The sequence below is a fragment of the Amphibalanus amphitrite genome, unplaced genomic scaffold (assembly GCF_019059575.1).
Source record: "Amphibalanus amphitrite isolate SeventyFive unplaced genomic scaffold, NRLGWU_Aamphi_draft 000307F_arrow, whole genome shotgun sequence".
Lineage (NCBI taxonomy): Eukaryota > Metazoa > Arthropoda > Thecostraca > Balanomorpha > Balanidae > Amphibalanus > Amphibalanus amphitrite.
This window is the reverse complement of record NW_024881802.1, coordinates 257346-281420: the sequence shown is the minus strand read 5'-3', so window position 1 is coordinate 281420 and position 24075 is coordinate 257346. Positions and strand designations below refer to the sequence as shown.

General features: G+C 53.0%; 2 protein-coding genes across 2 annotated transcripts in view; one reads left to right on the top strand and one right to left on the bottom strand.

The window, feature by feature from the left end:
- The window catches only part of LOC122388079 (ribosomal protein S6 kinase 2 beta-like), a 137606-nt gene that overhangs the window by 46919 nt on the left and 66612 nt on the right, over positions 1 to 24075 (bottom strand). The window contains exon 13 of the mRNA XM_043378861.1: positions 8165 to 8257. Within this exon, the coding sequence (XP_043234796.1) occupies positions 8165 to 8257 (93 nt within the window). The remainder of the gene's footprint in view (positions 1 to 8164; positions 8258 to 24075) is intronic.
- LOC122388080 lies at positions 1454 to 4822 on the top strand. Its single transcript, XM_043378862.1, has 2 exons — positions 1454 to 4614; positions 4761 to 4822. Exon 1 carries the CDS (start codon positions 1463 to 1465, stop codon positions 3434 to 3436), a length of 1974 nt encoding a protein of 657 aa, XP_043234797.1. The 5' UTR covers positions 1454 to 1462; the 3' UTR covers positions 3437 to 4614; positions 4761 to 4822.

Sequence of the window (24075 nt, the reverse complement as noted above, 5' to 3'; positions counted from 1 at the left end):
ACTCGCGCCAATTCGCTCCCTCGGTTGGCTGTGTGCCAGGATTGGACTCAGTCTGGTTCAGTGGTATCAGTGAACTTTGGCTCAAGTAAGGACTTTGAGTGCTCTTCAGGGGAACATCAGTGGGGCTGTTGGGGTTAGCTTTAAGGTGTTACTGTGTCACGCATTTGTGTGTTTAGTGTGTGTTGTTGTTGTTGGTCTGTGTGATGCATTATTAGGGTAAGGTAGCTAAATGGCATCAAGGGAGGAGCTCTCCAAGCTCAAGTCCTCAGAGTTAGTGGAGGAGCTCAGCTCTAGGGGGCTTTCGACTTTGGGTAAAAAGGCGGAGCTTGTTGATAGGCTGTGGAATGTTGTCAAGCCTGTTGATGATGAGCATGATAGTGTAGACAGGGACATGTCTCAGCTAAAGGGAGATGTAAATCAGGAACAGGTCAGGATGGCAGCAGGTCAGTTGGATAGCAATACTTTGTCTCAAAATCTGTCAGGTTCTGGCTCGGAAGCGTCTCAGTTGCTCATTGCAAAGTTGAGGAATTTGAAAGAGATGGAACAGCTTGAGGAACAGGAACTTAGGATTAAGATGAGACGTCAGCAGCTAGATATAGAGTTAAAGCTGGCTGAGTTGCCTAGTGGAGAGGTAAGTGAGGAAGTGATTGACTCATTGAGGATCCAGACAGACAACCAGGTGAGATCTCCCCGTTCTGATGAGACATCCGTGCTGAACTCACAGATGCAGAGGATGTTGTTGCCACCTACTGAGATTGAGAAATTTGATGGTAATGTCATGAAGTACAAACTGTTCATCAGGTCATTTGAGGCTAGAATTGTGTCACGCACGACTGACAATGACGAGCTCTTGCATTACCTTGAGCAGCTGACTGTGGGAAAACCGAGACAGATTGTTAGGAGCTGTATGTATCTGAGTGAGGGTGGTTATGCAGAGGCCCGAAAGCTGCTAGATCAGAGGTACGGCAGCTCACACAGGGTGGTCGATGCATACGTGCAAAGACTGAACGACTGGGGCAGGATCCCTCCAGGTGACGTAGAGGAGTTAGATAGGTTGACCCTGTACCTGACTGAAATCAAACACGCAATGACTGACTTGGACGTTGCAGGTGAGCTCGAACACCCGAGAACCTTGAGAGAGGTGGTTGACAAACTGCCTGGCTACTTGAAGGATATGTGGATGAGGTTAAGTGATGATATCATGGAAGGTGAAGGGAGGATGGTTAGGTTCAGGGACTTGGTTGATTTTTTGGCCAAGGAAGTGCGTGTTAAGAGAAACCCAGTTTTTGGTAGGTCCTCGGAGAGCAAACATGCTGCACAGAGGTCACAGCCACAGGTCTCTGGTCGCATGCAGGCGCAGTGCAGTGCGACTGCAGTAAGCTCAGGATCAGGTGAGAACAGATGCAGGTTCTGTCGAGGTAATCACTTCCTTGATGATTGTCAGGAGCTGAAATGGAGACCAATGGATGAGAGGAAGCAGTTCATTCAGACTCAGAGGTTGTGTTTTGGTTGCTTGCATGAAGGTCACACTGCCAGGTTCTGCAGGAAGCGTAGGAAGTGCAGCATCTGTGGTGGTCTGCACGCTACTCTCCTCCACAGGCAGGGTGAGCAGCCACCCAAGTCTGAGCAGGTGAGACCCAGTGCTGCTCCCAGCAGCTCGGTTCAGGTTAGCAGTGGTGGAGTCACTGCTGACTCTGGTCAGAGAACAGGTACTCTGATGCCTGTGGTTCCAGTGAGAGTTGTGTCACCCTCAGGGAAGACAGTGGAAACTCTTGCCTTTTGTGATAGTGGCAGCTCTGGAACTTTCATGAGTAAGAGTCTGGCTGATCAGCTTGGGATGTGCTCAAAGTCCACTACCATTTCTGTTGACACTGTGTGTGGATCTGGGAGTGAGATTTCCACATCTGTGATGGAGGATGTGAAAGTTGGTCCCCTGAAGGGTGAAGGTCTGTTCTCGCTCCCTCCAGTGTTCACTCTTGACCGCATTCCTGTGTCCACTGAGGATGTGTGTGACAGAGTTGAGTTGAGTGCTTGGCCACACCTGTGTGGTGTGGAGCTGCCGGAGACTGATGTTGATCTGCGTGAGGTGGATCTACTGATTGGTGCAAACTGTCCACAGCTGTTGGTGCCGGATGAGGTGAGGAAGCCTGAGGGCGATGGGCCGTGCGCTCTGCGCACCCGCCTCGGGTGGTACGTGATTGGACCCTCCCATCGGTCGGCTCGTGATCCTGTGGGTCAGCACTCTGTGAACCGGATCGGCGTTTCGCGTTCCGACATTCCTGGTAAGGTCTCTGAGGCTGATCTGTTCGTTCAGCTGTACGATCAGGATTTCAAGGACGCAGCTGATGAGACTGAGAGTTTGTCCGTGGAGGACAAGGAGTGGGTGAGCATGGTCAAATCTAAGCTGAGGAAGGATGAGATGGGCCATTTTGAGATAGGTCTCCCACTCCGTGATGTCAGTGACTTGCCGGATAGCTACTTCACAGCTAAAAGGCGCTTGGAGCCTCTCAGGCGACGCTTGTCTGGCAACCCCGATCTTCGTGATGAGTATGTTTCTGTTGTTCAGCGACTGTTTGATGAGGGCTACGCTGAGGTGGTCCCCGATGCTGAGGTTGAGACTGGGGAAAGGGTTTGGTATTTGCCGCACCACGGTGTTAGGCATCCAGAGAAGAAGAAACTAAGGGTGGTTTTTGATTGTTCTGCAAAAACTGACGGCCTGTGTCTGAACGATCTGCTGATCAAGGGACCCAACCTCACCAACTCACTTGTTGGGGTGCTGCTTCGATTCCGCCTGAATCCTGTGGCGTTCACGTGTGACGTGGAGTCGATGTTTCACAGGGTTCGACTGCCTGCTGCTGATGCGAACATGATGCGTTTCCTGTGGTTCAGGAACGGCGATGTCGGCGGTGACGTGGTGATCTGCCGCATGAAATCGCACATCTTCGGCGCGGTGTCTTCTCCCAGCGTCGCAGGGTTTGCACTGAGGCAGTGCGCTGAAGAAGGTAAGGCCGAGCATCCAGAGGCTGCTAGGATTGTTGATCAGAGTGTCTATGTAGACGATGCACTGGTATCGGCTTCATCAGTGGATGAGGCTGTTCGTTTGGCCAGCGATTTGAGACAGTTATGTCAGTCAGGCGCATTTAACATGCGCAAGTTCACGAGTAACAGCACAGAGTTCCTTCGGAGCATTCCGCGTGAGGACAGGGGCAACAACGCGAAGGATCTTGACCTCCAAGTAGAGTCGTTGACGCCAGAGCGTGCTCTAGGCATGCTGAGGTCGGTTGAGGATGACACGTTCCGGTTCCGCTTCGTTGACAGGCGCAGACCAGTGACGAGACGAGGCATCTTGTCCACAGTGAGTGCTTGTTCGACTCGCTGGGCATCGTCTCGCCAGTCACCTTGCACGGCAAGGTCTCTGTCTAGAAGCTGTGCCTGATGTCCTGTGGCAGGGACGACGCCATTCCGGCGCCATTCCGGGTTTGGTGAGCTCTGTTCGGATTTTGGTGAGCTCTACTCTGGGTTTTGGTGAGCTCGGCTGTTGGTTTGGTGAGCTCTACTCAGGGACTTGGTGAGCTCTGCTCAGGGTTTTGGTTTGGTGAGCTCTGCTCAGGGATTTGGTGAGCTCTGTTTTGGTTTGGTGAGCTCGACTTGGAGACTTGGTGAGCTAGGCTCTGGGGTGAAGGCATACCAGGTAGGTTTGCTGACGAGCAGTTCTCCACCCAGCAGTGGAGAAGGGTCCAGTACCTCGCTGACCAGTTTGGCTCAGATGGAGGCGCGAGTACTTGCCGACCTTACAGCGGCGCCAGAGGTGGGTATCTAAGTCTAGGAACGTAGGGCAAGGAGACGTCGTGTTACTGATAGATGAGGATGTGCCGAGAGGTCATTGGCGCATGGGCAAGGTGACGCAGACGTTTCCGAGCAAGGACGGTTTGGTGAGAAAGGTGTCCCTGAGAACTGGTGGCACGGTTTTGACGCGGCCGGTGCATAAGCTGATCGTCCTGCTGCCGACTGCTGACCGGAGCCTGAGCTAGATTGCGATCGTCTGGAGCCGACTGCGGCTCAGACCTGAGTTACCGAGTGTTGTCGCGGCGCGGTGATAGTTAAGTGTTTTATTCGGTGTTTAGTGTTAAGTGTTAAGTGATGAGTGTTAGGTGTCCTCAATCCTGTCGGTTGAGCGGGGGCAGTGTTGGCGCCGTTGTCGCCTGGCGATGCTAACTTTTAGTTGTCCGGGCGATTGACAGATGGCGGTGTGGTTTTCGGTTGCCCATTTGTTATCGATTTATTGATATGTTTGCTTTTTGGTTTGGTGCCTTGTTTCTTTTGGTTTATTTTAGGTATCGGTTTGTAATTTAGTTTTGTATTGTGATCCGCGGTCATAAGTTATTTGGATTTTGTTCGATTTACTGACCGTGACCTCTACGGTCACGTGACCCGGCGCCGGCTGACCTGCCACGTCACCCTTCTGGGTCAGCGGAGGGGCGGCCGGCGAGGCAGCGCCCATTCTTGGTTGGCCTGTCGCGGCGGCGTTAGCGTGCCGCGCATCGGTTTGGTTTGGTCGTGTTTGGCTTGGTTCGGCCGTTCGACGTTTGGAGTGCACAAGGGCGCACCGTGTAGGTGAGTGAGCGATTTTGGCCTCGGAAATTAGTTCATGTTGGTGAGATTGTTTGCCGATTTTGTTTTCTTTGCTTAGTTGTGTCTGCGTATTCGTTCGGTTGGTGTTCATTTGGTCATATGTTAAGTTTTGTTTGTTTCGATTCCAGAAACCGCTACGCTTTGTTCCGTTCTGCTGCGCTACGAGCAATATATGGTCAGCACAGGCGGAGCTAGCGCGTTTTACTACCGGTCGGCGCGAGATCCGGGGCACTGAGGTCGTCGGCGGCTACACCCCCCCCTCGCGATTGGCTCCTATGGCACCTAGAAACACCAAATTTGGTAGGTAGGTGGGCCCCATGGAGTTCTCGCCCCTGTGCAAATTTGGTTGTTCTAGGTCAATATTTAGGGGGGTTTTGGGGGGTATAAATGTAAAAATTTCGCTAAAAACAGGTCAGAAGTTTTTCGCTTATAACTTTTGATCTAATTAAGATAGAGCAAAAAGAAAAGCACCAGTGAACTCAGCACGTCAAGGCGCGTCGAATGATATACTTTTTAGCTTGCTTAAGTGTACTTAAAGTTTTTCTTAATTTTTAAGTAAACTTTAATTAACTAATTGAGTTCAAATTAACCAAATTGCATCATATCGCATATCATTCGATTCGGCTGATCACCAGGAACACAATGACACCATTTTTTAAGCTCTAGCGTCATTATGTGCCAAGTTATTGGAAAATATGTGATTTGACCTCAGATGACCTCATTTGACCTGACCCATAGATAAGTACACCAAACAAAGAAGCACCAAGTGACCTGCTGTTAAGTACTGTGGTTTCAAAGCACAAAAGTGATAGAACGAAGCGGATATCTCCAGTATTTTCCGAATTTAGTATTTTCCCATAGGCTTAACATTACGACGCAATGACCTCTAACTGACCTCAGGTCAGTGACCTCAAAAAACCCGAACTATATGTTATACAACTCGGTGAACTTAGCACATCCTGAAAGTTTGAAGGAAATCAGTCGAGAACTGTGAGTTGTACAGGTGCAAAAAGAAAGTTGAAATTTGACCATGACCTTGTACCGGTTTTTCTGACCTGGTGACCTGACCCAAGGTCACCCGGACCTGAAATTTTTCAGGTCATATGTAAAAAGGTTGCCCCATAGGCTGTGTCAAATTTGGCGGCGCTGCGCGCCGCCGCTTTTACGCTATCTTCGAAAAACCTTAGGGGGGGGGGTCGCATCGACCCCCCCCCCCCTGCCAGGGCGAGGGTTAAGACGCGTAATGATCCTCACTGATAGACCTGCACAGGCCGGCCGCTGCCCAGGGAGCAGGGAAGAGGAGAAACCCGGCGAGAAAAGGCGAAGGACGGTGCTGGAATGGTGTGTTTGTTTATTGGAGCTTTAGGGCGCACCGACTGCTGGGGTCATTTTGCGCCCATATCGGTGCAAAATGACCCCAGCATGGGCCATGGAAGGTCGGAAGGTGTTCCGGAGCGCTCAGCTCTGAAGAAGACAGACGAGGACCCCTTCTGAGAGAAACCACGAGCCGGCCGGGGCATATCGCGGCTACGGCTCTGCAGCAAATGCTGCTTGAATGACGTTGGGATGAGGGTGGAAGCCAGAGGAATGTCGAGCCAATAATGGGACCTCTCTCTGAGACCGACCAGACAATCTCGGTATATGGAGCCTGTCGGCCGCCAACCAGTGTCCCTCCACGGGAGAAAACTTGCCAGCCGAATTAAATAAGTTAGGAGCAAGCAAACTTCAACTCTTCCATTCAGAGTGCGGCATTTCCAGAAAGATATAGTCGGCGCCCTTTTGTTCGGAAAAGGCAAGTGTTCATTTGATTTAATAACGACCAAAATGCCAGAAATGGTTAAATCGACACTCACTCCTTGATTCTCAGTCACTAAACAGTAAACTGATTGGCTTCCACCACATGGTGGCAAGAGAACATGTCAAAACGGCGTGGGCAGATCAGGGACATCAGCTGAGGTAGAATCGTGTCAGGGTTCGGTCTCAACTCCGACATTAGCCTCCATGACTCAGCTTGAGTGGGAGCTCAATCTCCGCAGTGAGTCTGTGGAGACACAGAGACGGACAGTTCAAGTATCCGTACCATGGCTGGGGACGAGCATCAGCCTCCGTACCGGGGCTGGGGACGAACACCAGCCTCTGGATCAGGGCTGAGGACGGTAAGTCTGTATTCCTTGGCTGTGGCCGGGCGGACGTCAGTCTCCGCATGTAACAACAACCGGATATCATCCTTTGTGCCCGTGCATAGATAATAAAGGTGCCTGTCAACTACTCCCCGCACCAGCAATGCTCCGTCAGGCTATGCGGTTCCATGGGTATTCTAAGCATCAGCGGACTCTACATAACGTAATCCGAGGAGGCGTGACCACTGGCCAGGCCAAAGCAAGGGCCAAAGAGACTTTCAAAGGAAAAGTAATAAGTCCTTCTTCGGCAGTTGAATGGACGTCTTTTACAGGAAAGGAAAGAAGCAAAATCGATTTAAAATGGTAAGCATGACTTCAAAAGGCAAAAAAAAAAATCATGCAAATAAAGTGCCAAAAATATAATGAAATAAGTGTTATAAAATGGTAAGCAGAATTACAATCACAGCATCCAGCAAGGGGACGCCTTAAATCGTCAATGCATATTGCATATAATTATACACATCAGCACGCAATACTTCGTATAAGCCGAAAAGTGCAGGTGGCGTGAAAGCAAAGTGGAGTAGGGAGAGCCACGTCAGCGCCTCCACTGTCCAAGAAACGCCCACTCACCGGCTGCCGTTTTGGTTTTCAGACATCGGCGTCATGCGCACAACGGTGTACCGTGTGAGTGACGCTTACCCTCCGACTAGCCCTCAACCCAACTATCATCGTGTGCATGTGTTTGTGCGACTGTTTCACGAAGATATAATTAATCGCATGCACATGATCTGACCATAGTTATAGGCGCCGCGACGAGACATCAACTTTTGAATTTGACGATTTAGGACCAAACGTTTGTCGTTTCTTGGTGGTATTGATAGATCATTTGGACATTCAGTAACACCCCCACGGGGGTTAACCGATGATTTCGAGGTCAAATGCCACGCCAAAGGTCGGGAAGGGCTGTAAAACAGTCATCGATTGCCTATACTGCGCCGTTCTGGCTCAGCCAGCCGCTCAGCTATGGCGTCTCTTATCAGGAAACATCGATGGCGACAGATTCTACCTTTGGTGACCAATGTCCAAATCGTGTTTACTCGGACAAAAAATAATCATCAAATATTTTAGAAATTACACTAAGCGACCAGTTTAATCCACTACGAAGCAAAGCTACGAATAAGTGGTTAGGCACTCTGCTTCCAAGCAGGGTGTGAGAATCAAAGGGCATCGCGAGACATTGATTAATCCATTCTTCCAAAACAATTTAATGTTTTCACTTATGTCAAAGCTTTGCCTACATGTGGGAATGATGTCTGGCGCCTCAGGCACACCACAAACATAGCCTGCCTGTCCTACGCTTCAACTGGCCCGGTCCCACTCAGCGTGGCCCGGGCGGAGCGGTAGGTACTCACATCTCGAAGTGTGATGATATTCGGATGGGTGCCGTACCGCAGCAGAATTTCGATCTCCTCCAGACAGTCACTCTTGCTCTTCTTGTCTATGATCTGAAACAGATGAGAGGAGAAAGTTGTCACTCATAAAACTCCACAGAAAATCGATAGGCTTGTCTCCCAGATTTCCGCGTCTTGCGTGGTTGGACTTTCCGAGGTGTACAGGTTACCAATAAGGATGATGATAACAATTTGTGTTTAAGGGGGAGGCAGTTAATGCAAAGAGAAAAGAGCATGGGTGTCGATTTGTATACTTTTGGGGGTGCTGCAGCACCCCCAATGCTCAAATGAGCACCCCCAATGGTTTTCCGGGCACCCCCAAATGTTCCAGTCAGCACCCCCAATTATTTTGTCCCTCAATAACTCCCACTAACTCTGCTTGAGGAAAATAATTGGTTCCGCAGTCTTTCACTACCAAAAATAAAACAATTACGCAATTTACAATGCATGAAATAAAAAATGTAAAGAAAAGAAAAGTTAGTCTTAAGAAGAGGGGCGAAAAAAGACGTTAAGTTGCCGACTGCAGAGACACTGGTGTGGGTCCGTCGTACACGAGTGTCTGACCCTTAGAGCTGATAACGCGTACCCTTTACAAGCCGGCAGGGGGCTCCAGATACCGGCGACGGGCCCTCAGAGGCCGGCCATGGGCCGGCAAAGGGCCATCAGATGCCGGTGGTACCTTCAGAAACCCTGTGGGGTCGTCTTTAGAGACCGGCACGGACTCAGACGCCGATGGGGCCCTCAGAGTCGCTGGTGTGGGGCCTTCAAATGTCACCGGTGGGTGGCCGTCATATGTGCACTTGTGGGCAGGGATGCGGAGCCGTGGAAATTTCAGACGGCTCCGGCTCCGGCTCCGGAGAAAAAATCGCTCCAGCTCCGGCTCCGGCTCCGGGTGAAATGTCATTAGGACCCCGATGCCCGCGCCATCTCACCGGTCATTCTCCCCAGTTGGCTGTCAGTGGCCGGAACCACTCGCGTCGGCTCGTTTATAGGGTAGGATAGCCCCTACAAAACGATACCGCCGGAGTGATAACGACGGGATGTAGTCTGGATTGAGGATATGTAAGGTTCCACTTATTTTAAGATCGCATCTTTTAATTGGTGAGGGTGGGTGGGAAACTTCTCGCTCACTCTACGACCCTTTCGCCGCCCGTCGCCGTCGACGACTGCCGTTCGTGCCACTCCAGTCGACAGCCCGGCGGTCCCGCGGCCCGCGCCCTCCCAGACACCCCTCCGAGGGCTGCCCTGCGTCTGTCGATGGGGCGATTAGCCACGGTCACGTTCGGTGGCGCCCTGGCAGGGTCCTAACCTTCCATAGCCGCGTCGCCGCTATGAGTTGATTAGGACCCCGATGCCCGCGCCATCTCACCGGTCATTCTCCCCAGTTGGCTGTCAGTGGCCGGAACCACTCGCGTCGGCTCGTTTATAGGGTAGGATAGCCCCTACAAAACGCCAAATGCACCTAAAGGCAGCCGACGGGCGTATATGCCGTGTTGCGGATTACCCTAGGCGTCTGCAGCTCAGTGTGTCGAGTTCCAGAGGAGCCGAGGCGTCGGCGATGGACCCGGTTTACATGTCTATACTGAGTTACAGAGTAGCCGGGGCTTCGACGGCGGACCAGGGCCCAATCTTACCAAATGCCGTGAATGCGCATTCACGGCATTTGGTAACATTCAGAACTGTTACACATTCACTTATTCATTCGTTCAAGCAACATTCATAATCATTCCCGCTATCAAAATCATCGGACAAAATTAGCTGGGCATAAATAAAAGGGATGCCTATCTTTGATATGAGAGCCGTAAAATCCGGCCAGCGCTGACAAATCCTATTTACGGCATTGGTAAGATTGGGCCCAGGTGTATGGTATCGAGTTGCGAGTAGCCGAGGCGTCGGCGGCGGACACGGTGTATATCTGTCGAGTTGCAGGGGTGGCCGAGGCGTCGGCGGCACACCCCGTTTTGCCTGTCTGCGTCGCGTTGCCGGATTTTCGGGGCGTCGGCAGCGGGCCAAGGGCGTCAGTATCGGACCAGACTATCCTATCATTCATCCAGTTGCAAAGTAGCCGAGGCGTCGGTGACGGACCCGGTGTATGCCTGCCTGTCGAGTGCTAGTGGCGAGGTGTCGGCGGCAATGCTGGAATTGTGAATTTTGGTCCTGGTTCCGGAGAATAAAATCTGTTCCGGAGAACCGGCCAGCTTTAGAACACTCAGCAGGAAAATCATATATGTTTGGCCTACTAAATGTGACAGTCGATAAAATGTGTTCGCTCACTGCTATAAATGTATGTTATAGGCGTAATAATAGCAGTTTTCTTTACATAGGTTGGAAATTTCAGAAATTTCAGGTGCCGGAGTATAAATTTGTAAAGAAGCACAAAATCGTTTTGACCCGACTGGGACCAGCAAAGGGCCTTATTACCAACCCTGGCCGGCGGCGGACCAGGTGTATGTCTATCCAGTTGCAGAGTGGACGAGGCGTCGGCGGCCGACCGGAAGCAGAATGTCGAGTTGCAGACCAGCCGGGGCGTCGGCGGCGGACCGAGTGCATAATGTTGAGTTGCAGAGTAGCCGGGAGGTCGGCGGCGGACCATGTCTTCGAGTTGCAGGGTTGCTGAGGCGTCGGCGGCCGACCAGGTGTAAATATCGAGCTGCTGAGATACCGAGGCGTCGGCTACGGATCATGTGTACATGTCAAGTTGAACAGTGGCCGAGGCGTCGGCGGCGGACCAGATGTAAAGTATCAAATTGCTGAGATAGTGTAGACCGGAGCAAGTCGCCCGGCCGGGGTAAGACGCCTCGCCGATGCTCTTCGAACTGGCAAGGTTCTGGGGAAACCATCCTCTCTTCTATAAAACGTGCACTATATGATCGTTATATGGGCCGACTGGAAGTAAATTGTGATAACTCTTGAGGGAGATGTAGCCAAGATGTGTGTGTGTGTGTTTTTTTTTTGTAATTTTGATGTTTTGTTGTCTGATGATGCATCGTGGCGTTCTTTTATGGTCCACGTCAGGTTAACGACTTTATGCATCCTGAACAACTATTGTCTAACGCTTATAACGCCGGGTTAATTCGTGTTAAATTATGTCTTGCTAGAGCGCATGGCGCTGTTTTCTGACCGAATTACGTGATGGGGTAAAGCGCCCCAGTACGTCGCGGGGCAAAAACCCCATCGGGCGTTTTACCTCATGTGCTGTTCGGACTACCCCCTTTTCTAATGTTTGGTAGCTGGCGAACAGTAAGTTTCTATGCCTTTGTATGCATTTTTCTCAGTGACTGGAAGGCAAAAGAAGTATTTTGTTAACATAAGCATTGCAGTAATTTATTAATTGGCCTTATGAGGCAGGTGAGAAACCTGCTCATACAATAGTGTCATAGCTGCACACCTGATAGGATGGAATGTGCTAATTTCAGTGCCGTGCCTCCCGAGGTCTAACGGACCTCTCATATAACATTTAGCCAACTACCACATTAAATCTTTAGTCTAGAGTAAGGGGCTACTTGCCCCAGGCCGTGGGGCGTTTTGCCCTGGAGTCGGTATTGCCGAGGAGTTGGCGGCGGACCAGGTATGAGTTATTACCGTGTTGCAGAGGGCCGGGACGTCGGCGGCGGACTGATGTATGTGCATTCGGTGTTGCAGAATGACCGAGGCGTCGGCGGCGGACCGATGTATGTGGATGAGATGCAGTGTGGCCGAGGCGTCGATGGCGGACCCGTTATGTGTTCTTACCGTGTTGGTATGAGTTATTACCGTGTTGCAGAGGGCCGAGGCGACGGCGGCGGACCGATGTATGTGCATTCTGTGTTGCAGAATGGCCGAGGCGTCGGCGGCGGACCGATGTATGTGGATGAGATGCAGTAAGCTGTTAGTATGAGTTATTACCGTGTTGCAGAGGGCCGAGGCGTCGGCGGCGGACCGATGTATGTGCATTCCGTGTTGCAGAATGGCCGAGGCGTCGGCGGCGGACCGATGTATGTGCCTGAGTTGCAGAGTGGCCGAGGCGTCGGCGGCGGACCGATGTATGTGCATTCTGTGTTGCAGAATGGCCGAGGCGTCGGCGGCGGACCGATGTATGTGGATGAGATGTAGTATGTAGTGTTAGTATGATTTATTACCGTGTTGCAGAGGGCCGAGGCGTCGGCGGCGGACCGAAGTATGTGCATTCCGTGTTGCAGAATGGCCGAGGCGTCGGCGGCGGACCGATGTATGTGCATTCCGTGTTGCAGAATGGCCGAGGCGTCGGCGGCGGACCGATGTATGTGGATGAGATGCAGTGTGGCCGAGGTTCCGGCGGTGGACCCGTTATGTGTTCTTACCGTGTTGGTATGAACACATAACGGGTTGGTATGAACACATAACGAACACATAACATGTTGGTATGAACACATAACGGGTCACATAACACATAACACATACCACATAACACAACGGAACACATAACACATAACACATAACCGTGTTGCAGAGGGCCGAGGCGTCGGCGGCGGACCGATGTATGTGCTTGCGTTGCAGAGGGCCGAGGCGTCGGCGGCGGACCGATGTATGTGCATTCTGTGTTGCAGAATGGCCGAGGCGTCGGCGGCGGACCGATGTATGTGGATGAGATGTAGTATGTAGTGTTAGTATGAGTTATTACCGTGTTGCAGATGGCCGAGGCGTCGGCGGCGGACCGATGTATGTGCATTCCGTGTTGCAGAATGGCCGAGGCGTCGGCGGCGGACCGATGTATGTGGATGAGATGCAGTGTGGCCGAGGTTCCGGCGGTGGACCCGTTATGTGTTCTTACCGTGTTGGTATGAGTTATTACCGTATTGCAGAGGGCCGAGGCGTCGGCGGCGGACCGATGTATGTGCATTCTGTGTTGCAGAATGGCCGAGGCGTCGGCGGCGGACCGATGTATGTGGATGAGATGCAGTATGCAGTGTTAGTATGAGTTATTACCGTGTTGCAGAGGGCCGAGGCGTCGGCGGCGGACCGATGTATGTGCATTCCGTGTTGCAGAATGGCCGAGGCGTCGGCGGCGGACCGATGTATGTGCCTGAGTTGCAGAGTGGCCGAGGCGTCGGCGGCGGACCGATGTATGTGGATGAGATGCAGTGTGGCCGAGGCGTCGGCGGCGGACCCGTTGTGTGTTCTTACCGTGCTGGTATGAGTTATTACCGCGTTGCAGAGGGCCGAGGCGTCGGCGGCGGACCGACGTATGTGCATTCTGTGTTGCAGAGTGGCCGAGGCGTCGGCGGCGGACCGATGTATGTGCATTCAAGGTTGCAGAATGGCCGAGGCGTCGGCGGCGGACCGATGTATGTGCCTGAGTTGCAGAGTGGCCGAGGCGTCGGCGGCGGACCGATGTAGTGCATTCTGTGTTGCAGAATGGCCGAGGCGTCGGCGGCGGACCGATGTATGTGCATTCCGTGTTGCAGAATGGCCGAGGCGTCGGCGGCGGACCGATGTATGTGCATTCCGTGTTGCAGAATGGCCGAGGCGTCGGCGGCGGACCGATGTATGAGGATGAGATGCAGTGTGGCCGAGGCGTCGGCGGCGGACCCGTTGTGTGTTCTTACTGTGTTGGTATGAGTTATTACCGTATTGCAGAGGGTCCGAGGCGTCGGCGGCGGACCCGGTACATGTTCATGCCGTGTTGCGGAGGGGCCGAGACGTCGGCGGCGGACCTGATGTATCGCGTTGCAGAGTAGCCGATGCGTCGGCGGCGGACCGATGTATGTGCCTGAGTTGCAGAGGGCCGAGGCGTCGGCGGCGGACCTAATGTCCGCCGGTGCCGAGCCTAGCACGGAAGCCGTGGTGCTAGATGGCGCGGTGCGCTGGCAGCCGTTGAGTGCTGCGTGTAGTAGGGCTACTTTGCCACGACAGGAGGTTGTCCGCGGAGTCAGCGCAGACCAAGCACGCATAGTGCGCGTGACGGTACCATATAGCACGGCCCTGCATGACAGGCATACCGTGTTACGCGTCTCCCTGCACGATTACGTAAACGGCTGCGCTGAGTACACCTCGTAATAGGCGCGCGTCGGTATGATTCCGTGATACCGCCGTATTGCCATGCCAACCACTCCCCGCTGTGGTAGGTGCCGCCCGAGACGTGCTCGATACTCCTCACCTGCCGGGTCGGCGTTAGTGTGCCGGACCCGCAATCCTCTGGCGGTTGATCTCCCCGCTCTGTTGCTGCAGTGAAATGTAGTGGTGCAGCGGAGCGAGCGCTGGCTGGCCGGACCTGGCCGCTGGACGCTGCCCTGGGTACGGGCGGCCGTCACGTGCCCACCGTCGGTGAACTTTTTTCTTTCTTGAGACTTCTGACTTTGCCTTGTGGACGAACTGTGGTGACCACTGAGACACTTCCCACAGTTACGCTACACTCTTTCGACGCTCTAGAAACTTCTCGCTCACTCTACGACCCTTTCGCCGCCCGTCGCCGTCGACGACTGCCGTTCGTGCCACTCCAGTCGACAGCCCGGCGGTCCCGCGGCCCGCGCCCTCCCAGACACCCCTCCGAGGGCTGCCCTGCGTCTGTCGATGGGGCGATTAGCCACGGTCACGTTCGGTGGCGCCCTGGCAGGGTCCTAACCTTCCATAGCCGCGTCGCCGCTATGAGTTGAATACGGCTCCGGCTCCGGTTCCGGCTCCGAGTAAAATGGTCCGGCTCCGGCGGCTCCGGCTCCGGCTCCGGCTTCTACTCAGTACATTCCCTATGCGATTAATTAAATACGGGTGGAAGAAAAAAGGCGATTGGATTGGCACACGTTATTTCTGTATTTGCATAACAAGGATATTTGGAATACCACATGTTTTACTGCTTTGTACTGTCAAACCGAGTTAGGTCAATATTTTTTTTTTCCTCGGAGCCGGAGTCGCCCCTTTTTTGACGGCTCCGGCTCCGGCTCCGGGCTGTGTTGTTTCACGGCTCCGGCTCCGGCTCCGGGCAAAATATACCGGCTCCAGCTCCGGCTCCGGCTCCGGCTCCGCATCCCTGCTTGTGGGGCCTTCAGAAGCGACGGTGTTGGGCCCTCAGAGCCGCCGATATAGGGCCTTAAGAGGCACTAGTGCGGGGCCCTCAGATATGGCAATGTATGGCCCTCGGAGGCGCCGGTGTAGGTGCTCCACAGTTGCCGGTGATGGCCCTCACAGGCGCCGTTGTGGGGGCTCTCAGAGACACTGGTTTAGGGCCATCACAGGCGCGCGTGTGGCCCTCAGAACTGCTGTTACGGAACGGACCCTTCATAGGCCGACAAGAAGATCTATCAAGAGGTCACCGGTGCCTTCAGGAGCCTTGTGGGGTTCTCAGAGACCGGACATGGTGCTCTCAGACGCCGCTGTGACCCTCCGAGTCACCTGTGTGGGACCGTCAGGGTCGCTGGTTTCTGGTTTCACCGTCATTGGTTTCTGTCACCTTATTACAGAGGTGTCGGGGCTGCTGCCATGCTGCCGGCAAATATATTTTTTTCGGAAAGATGTTTATGTAATCAGGTAGCCAAGTACTAGGACGAGCAGAATGATTTTCAAGAAGAACGTTCTGCCCTTGGGAAATGTTAGTATATAGAAATCCCGGCATTATCAGTACCTTATGGGGATAACCAACAGGGGCGTCGTTTTGTATAGGCCTGGTAGGGCCCGAGCCCTACCAATGTTTATTTGGGCCCTACCAATGTTCGCTGAGCCCTACCAATCTTTTGTCACTTATCAGTTGATAAAAATATCAAAATAAACAGATAAGCAAATAAGCACATATGCACATATAAAAGGTTCTGGCCACAGTAGGTGCATGTAGCCGACAATGAGGTGTCGTGTCTTGGACTCTGGTCCTTGGTGGATTCTAAGAGGCTCGAAAGACCAGTTGGTTATAGGGGTCCATAACTGCCTCTGAGTGCCGCACACCACGCGACCGCCCCAAATAGACCCCGATCCGTCTCCACACCAGCCGCTGGAGGCCCTACACCGACTTCGGAAGGTGCTACGGTGCTCCAGAATAGGCCATAGGTATATTGATTTGAGTGGTATGTTTAAGATCTTTGCAAGATGTATTCCCCGTTTGCTGACTCTGCAGAGAAAAGGCAAGCTCGAAAGGAGGCTTAGCGCGAGTTTTTGGCCGCTTTATCGAAGATCTAGAAGATGTCATTGAACAACATATGTTACCGTAAAGGAATTGTGGGCGTCACACGTACCCTAAAGGCTGAAACAGACTCTTTCCGCGTTCAGGAAATCGCATGCGAGAGCCTATTCAAATACATTGTAATTCTTCTCGCATCAATCGCTTGCGGGAGGTGCGTGCGATTGATGCGAGCGTGCTTCCATGTATTTGAATAGGCTCTCGCATGCGATTTCCTGACTGCGGAAAGAGTCTGTTTCAGGCTTAAAGGCGTGACCGAGTTGCGCAAATGGAAGCACACCGAGTAGCGGCCACCAAATGAATACAACGAGGTGAAACTAGTCGGCAAGGTGATAAAGTAGTTGCATTTTGGGATGATGACGGGGCTCTGCTCGTCACTTATCTTTTCTATAACAGGGGCGCAAATTGATGCTGTGCGTCCATTCGATAGACATCGAGGAGAGGCTAGGTATAGGGAAGCTGACATTAAGATTGCACCTGATCCACGACCACGCACCTGCGTACATACCCACCTGCGGTGCATGCGCGGGGTGACGATCAGTGAAGCGGTGAGCTGTGGCTTCGAGTTGTTGCATCCACTTTTTTCTCCGAACCTTGCACTCTCTGGTTGCCACTTCTTCCCCAACATAAGGAAATTAGCAGTGGCAACTTCACTGATAGCAGGGAGACGAAAGCAGCCGTCTTGGACGTGCAAGATAGGTTCAAAACCCACTTGGCTATGGAGACCTTGAGGGCTCTCGCGAAACGCTGCGCGAAATGTGTTAACGCTGGTTATTTGGATAAATGAACTTTTTGGACTAATAAGTCGATGCTGTACCTATCTCTCTGCTCCTTCATGGTCGGACCTGTAACTTCTGAACGTCCCTCGTAATGTCATTCTTTTATTTTGGCAAGCAGGTCTTTCTAACTATTATGGTTTTCGAGACCTCGTTAGTAATGTCGAAGCCTTCAATTGGCGTGGGTCTTCAAAGCCATCCCGGCCCCGCAGCCGTCTTTTTTAGTCAGCTTGGACCCTCAAAGCCGTTCCTGGCCCCTTTCGGCCCCTTTCAGCACAGCCGTCCTTTTAAGTCGGCGTGGGCCTCTTTCAGAATGGCGTGCATTTCTCAGACACTATTGCCTATACATATAACTGCACATTTTGTGCATGGGGCTCGGTGAGGACCTAGACTTCCAGTTTTTTTTTTTATAGATTTTGGTTTGTCTTGTCAATGGCCAGGGCGAAAAAATAAGTGGCCGAAATCCGATGAGAAAGGCAGATTTGGGGGTACCTACCTTGTAAGCCCCGTCACATAAGGCCGGCCGCCGTCTTTGTGCCCTACCAATCATTTTCGGAAAACGACACCCCTGATAACCAACCCCGCCTTGTACGGTTGTGCCGCATGGCAAAGCTGCAATCTGTCACCCGGTGCAGCGGTTGAGCACCCCCAACCATTTTGAAAAATCGACACCCCTGGAAAAGAGGATAGCAATGTTACCGGTCTAGAAAAAAAAAACTAGACTAGAAAAACGAGTCACAACTTCCCTGCACCAAAAAAAAAAAAACAAGACTGCGATCAAAGGAGCTGTATGATGGCGGGCACTGACTCAGTTCCGTGAGCAATTACCAGTATACCGAGCCTCTATCACTCCCCGTCCCAACACCACGGGACCGCCGCTCGGCCTCCGAGACGGCCACGTCCTGGGGCAACGACCGCAGAGCTGCACTTCGCCGTATCACCAGCGCTACCCCCGACCAGAGAACACCCGTGCCACCGGCGGCATAACTTCCTGACACGGCACTCCTAAACCGGGCGGCCGGGCGCCGAGACGGCGAGTTAGGAGCGCACCTTCCCCGCGGCAATAGCCATTAACCGCGCCCAGGCAGTTCTGCGCTGTCACAGCCGCCCAGCTTCCTCGTGGAGACAGACGTTAAATCCTGGAAATGTACATAAAGGAAGCGAGCGTAGACGTAAAGTATCAGGAAATTCCACTCAGAGCTGCCATAGCTTTTCGATGTGGATATACCACTGTTCAATAACACCACATCTAATAAATCATATTGAGTCATGTTGAGAGAGCCTGTGAGCTCGTACATACATCCCTGGGTTGACCGGAACATACTCAGCCCTTTAGCAGCCAAAAGGACTAGCTCACTCGACTTCTATGCAGTTCATGCTTCTGAAGATTTCGCGACAAGTGTCGGCGGAGGCAGCTACGAACTAGAGACGATCACCCATTATGCTTAACGCGGGTACTTAACGTTACATGGACACTGAAGTAACCTTGTCACAAGAGGCACATGCATGGTGCATCAGCGCAAATGGAGCTCGTTCTAGGGATTTTCACCCACACTGGGGCATAGAGGGCCCTGATTACGGCGTTGCATCGATGCGCCCGAAAGAGCTGAAGTTACGAGGTAACGAACAGGAAGCTGGGAACAAAGCTGCACATGAGTGAATGTCTTTCTGAAAGTAAATGAATGATCAAGCGAAAGCCAAATTCGCATTAGCACCAAAAATATCAAAGAAGGTCGTAAAATTAAAGAGTAAATCAAGGTCACCAAAAACAGGTCAAAGACCTTGGCCGGATCTTCAAGTGACTGGCAGCGACCATGTGTTGAAAAAGAGGTCACAGGTCAAAGCTTAATTGAGCCATAGACCTCTGTACACCAGAGGTCTAGGTGTACAGAGGTCTATGATTGAGCCTTGCTCTAGGGATTTCCAGGGCAGGTGTAATATCAATTAACAAGAGCGAATGAAACTTCCGTCACAATTCGCCGCTTTCTACGCGAGCAATCCATGAACACCCGAGGTAAGCAGCCCTCTTCCCCCCCCCCCCCCCACAAGTGCGCGTGTTAGATATCCCTTTATAGCAGACTGTACCACCGTGGATCCTACGTACAACATACGCAAACAATAATTTCTTAATGAATACAGGAGAAATTGAATAAACTTTAATCACAATTTGTTCAAGGAGTACAAGTCCTATAGCATTCCTAATACATATCATACCAATATTATAGGCTGAATTGAAAATTTCTTTTAACCCGGCAGTTGCTGGGGTATTTCGCCACCCATCGTTTGCTGGGGGGGGGGGGGGCGTTAAACGCCCCAGCCGATAACTCGAGAACCAATAGGCGCATCGAAACGCACAAGGCGGCAAACGAAAGAACGCGACGAGACGCTTCAGATGAGTAACTTTAAGTTGAATTTTGAGGTCACAGGTCGGGTCAAGGTCAGGTCAAACACCTGAAATCGGGCTTTCAGTAGCATGGATTTCAGGGCTTCGCAATGGGCGCCTCTCGTCATAAACTCTGTCAAAACGGTGCACAATCCATCATGTAAGGCCTACAAGAGTGTCAGCTCCATGTAGGGGGTCAGTCAAGTATAGGTCAGGGTCAAGGTCAGGTCAACCGGGTAGGCACATTTCCCCGAAAATCAAAACTGATATTCGCAGCCTGTGACACATGTTGTATGAGTAATTTGGAGCGTAGAACACGATGGTGACATTCATTTTATCATATGTGTACGTGGTTGGCTCAAAAAGTTCAATTTAAGAAATTCATGTATCGTGGTCGTGAAGTAGTCACGAGAAATTGCCAAGATTCAGTTCAAGATTTTGGAAAATGCGGAACGATAATCAATAATCGGAGAGAGCCATTTGATTGTTCATGGTATTGGCAGTCTAATGGCGTTTACGGCATGTCTATATGTCTATTCTGTGATTTTATATGATTTTTTGAACATATGCCGTTTTTGGTCGAAAACTCAGAAATAATGACGTCACTAAAACCTCGATATCTCAAAAATTTTCCGACCGATTTTTTGAAACTTTGTCACAATAAACTTCAATCAATTTCCTACAGGTACCCAAAACTTGACACGTCTGCTGCGCGCCGTTTTTATGCTATGGCCCGGCGAAAAAAGTGGGGGCGTTTAACGCCCCCCCCCCCCAGCAACTCGCGGGTTAAGCATCTGGATCCGCAAGCCTAGAAAAGTTTGCAGAGGCCACAGTGGCGCGATGGCCAGCCGGAAGTGCTGCGGCAATCGCCTCCGCTGGCTAATAATTTGATATTAAGGCGTTGCAGCTGCTCTATAGCTTCACTTCCGTGCAAATATGCATAATCCGGCGGCAGTTCCGTGATAAAATTCCCCTGCGGCCGAGGTTGGAACGCTCTAACCGGCGCGACGATAGACAGTGTCGTGACGGCCCGAGAATCCGCACCCCACCCCCTGGGCGGTCCATTCCGCGTCTAATCCGTCTGTGACAGCCGACATGGAAACATGCCAGTGTCGGGAGTCTGAGCGCGGGCCCCATCGTACGAAACAGAGTCCAATTTCGCTATTGCGTGAGAGCCCAAAACTATACGTGAATGTGTCAGGTAGGTATGTATGTATTTCACCTTGGGTGAACGGGCCTCGTGAGACGTCACTTCAGGTGACTGTGTGCGCTGCGTGTGTGACTGCGGCCCGATCTGACTGACCATGGTGTGACTGCGGCCCGGTGTGACTGTGACTCTAATGTGACTGTAACTGCCGTATGACTGCGGCACGGTGTGACCGTGACTCCTGTGTGACCGCGGCCGGCGTGTGTCCAGTCTCCGTCGGCCGCACTGCGTCGTGTAAGGTGAGGTGAGCCGGTATTGATCGGCGGCAGACCGGCGCGGCGCCGCTCCTGCCCGCTCGACGGCCGACGGCCAGGTGGAAATTGGCCGCCGCCGGCCGCCGGGCCGCGCTGTGCCGCCGCACAGGGGCTCGAGTATGGCGCTGGTGGCCGCACGGCACCGCATACCTACCATCCCGAAACATCTTGAAACATACCGTGCCATAGCATATGCTGCGCCAGCCCACGTCATTCCGCTCGTACTGTGCCGTGCCAAGCCTACCTATTGCACTACCCGAACTACGGACCAATCTGATAATAGACATTATACTGTACATACTTTCCCATTCACAGCATTTGACAGGATCTACAACGATGTTGATGTCCTATAGATACGGGCAAATGTCTATCAGAGTTAACGAACTTATTCTTGTGAACGGCAAAATACGGTGGACTGAAATGCGTGAAAGCCGTTTTGCATGTAATTGACGTTTACTGTTGCCGAGCTTCACCCAGTGCCGCCAAATCCTATTTAGGACAATTTATGGGATTAGGCCCAGGCGCAGTCTTTGGACACTTTGTGCGGCAATCAGCAGTGCACGAAAAACGCGAGTGTTAATTGGAATGGAGAAAGTACAAATCGAATGGAAAACTTGCCCCAAAAAGAAGTTCTTATTGAAAGTAATAGTTAGTCAAAGGTGACTTCATTTCACATTTAAAAAGCAAAAACAACTTACAACCCTTTTTTTACGTGCCACTTGAAAGAGTAACCATTATTGGGCAGAACAAACTGTGTCACCTGAAAAAACTAGACTGTATCAGCTGACAGCAAAGACTGAGTCACATGCCAGTCATAGTCTGCGGTGTAAAACCAAAGTCGTGATGGTTTGGGCTGCTATCCAGAGACATAAATGGCAGCTGAACCTATCTCAATGCCGAATTTAATAATAAATCAGCCACATCTGGTCACTACAGCATATCCACAGACAATGGCAGCTCCGAACAGCGTACTGTAACATCTTTACTCTCTGGGGCAGCTTCATCAAAAATGCACAACATTACAATAATAAGCGGGACAAATTGCGCATTAAATATGTAAACTCTCTCGTTTGGCGAGCCTGGTTGTCATGCAAGAGAGCATACATATTTCAATCCTAAAGAAGCGTCAGCGGTCAGCCACAGGAGGTCACCCATGTCAGGTCAGCTCGCACCGCCAGCACTCTATATGTTGGGAATTGTCGGCCGCCACGGATGCTCGGGTGCCCGGCTGGCATGGTACTGCCATCTGCCGGCGTGATGATGAAGTGCGGGCACGGTGAGGGCGCTGGGGTGGTGAGTTTTGCGCAGTGTTGACGTGTTATTCCGTGTTGTGCTCCGGCCCCGCCCAGTGCTGTGGTGGCGGCGCCGTGTTGGGACTGTTCAAGAGGAATACAGAGACTTCAGCTCTTACAATTTTATTCTGAACATTGGTGCCGAAACCCGGGAACGAACCGGGGACCTTTAGATGATTCAAGATGAGCTGCTACTCCATGTTCGCAGCCTTGAACGCCTCGGGATCACTGGTGACCAGTACGGAGTGATTCTCACGCCACTGATCCTGAGCAGGCTGCCAGTGTCCTTCCGACTGGAGTGGGCTCGAGACTCTGCAGAGCGTGAAGGTGACCTCTCTTACCTCCTGGAGAGTCTGAAGCAAGAAATCGAGAGGAAGGAGCGCTGCAGGACAGTAGCAGGATCTGCAGTGGAAGCTGCTGGTGCTGAGTGTTTAGTTGTCGTTTATCGGTTCGAAGTGAAAGAGCTTATGAATATCAACACGATTTATTTTAGACCGGTGCGAATGGGCCGAGAGAGAGATCCAAAAGTAAAAAAGTATGGCGAGCGCCAGCCCACGTCCCATGCGCCAGTCACGTCGCTTGGCGCGCACGGTCAGCTGGCGCCGACAGGGGCGCTCACAGGCACCTGGCCCAGTGGGGTCGCAGAGGCGGTCCAAATAGGGGGCCTCGGGGCGGCCTATACACAAACACAACATCTCCCCCTCGAGACAACAGTCGTGAAACCGCCAAAAACACAACACTGCACGACGTTGTCTCACTCCTCATACGAGGTCGCACCCCAACGAACGAGCAAACGATCGGGGCTGGCACACACGACTGCTGCGACCCATGGCGGCGGGCGCTTGTTCCGGCGTCCGCAGCGGGCGCGCCCGTTGTCGCCCGGGAGGTCACCGGTAGGCGGCGCTCCGGTGTCGGGTGGCGGCCACGGATCACAGCCAGCGGCGTCTCCGGCCATCCCCTGAACCGGGCCCACGAGCCGCGCCAGACACGCGTCATCCTCAGCACTGTCGGTCTGTCCCATGTCCGCCTGCTGCGGCGACGCGGCGTCACTGACGACCTCTTCTCTGTCCCTGCTTTGCGTCGGCGGGTCTCCCACCAGCGGCGGCGAGGCTCCGTAGGCGTCATCAGTCTCACCGGGTACGGTGGGCTGTGTCACGGAACAGTCGGTTTGGCCGGTGTCCGCCGGCGGCGGTGACACGGCGGGGCCGGCAGCTGCACCTTGGCCCGTGCTCGGCGTTGGGATGCCTCCCACCGGCGGCGGCGAGGCTCCGTAGGCTTCAGCGGCTCCGGCCGGGCCCGCGGGCTGCGCCGCAGTACCCCCGGGTTGGTCCGTGTCCGCCGGCGGCGGCAACACGGCGTCACCAGCGGTTTTGTTTCCGTCGCTGGTCCGCGTTTGTAGACCTCCCGCCGGCGGCGGCGAGGCTCTGTACGCTCCAGTAGCTCCGTCCGGCTCCGTAGACAGCGCCGCGGTACGCCCGACTTGGCCCGTGTCCGCCGGCGGCTGTGACACGGCGTTGTCAGCGGTTCCGTGTCCGTAGCTGGTCCGCGTTGGAAGGCTTCCCGTCGGCGACGGCGAAGCTCCGTGGGCGCCAGCCGGCTCTGTAGACTGCGCCGCGGTACACCCAGCTCGGTCCGTGTCCGCCTGCGGCGGTGACACGGCGTTATCAGGGGCTGCCTCTCGGTCCGTGGTCTGCGCCGGCCAGCCTCCCGCCGGCGGCGGGCAGGCTCCGCGCGCGCCAGCCGGCTCGGTGGGCTGCGCCGCGGTACGGTCGGCTCCTCGGCCCGTGTCTGCCGGCGGCAACGACACGGCGGCGCCGGTGGCAACCGATCGGCCTCCCGCC

Excerpts from the sequence above, each read along its gene's own strand:
- LOC122388080 (XM_043378862.1), top strand. The coding sequence starts at position 1,463 with ATGGATGAGAGGAAGCAGTTCATTCAGACTCAGAGGTTGTGTTTTGGT.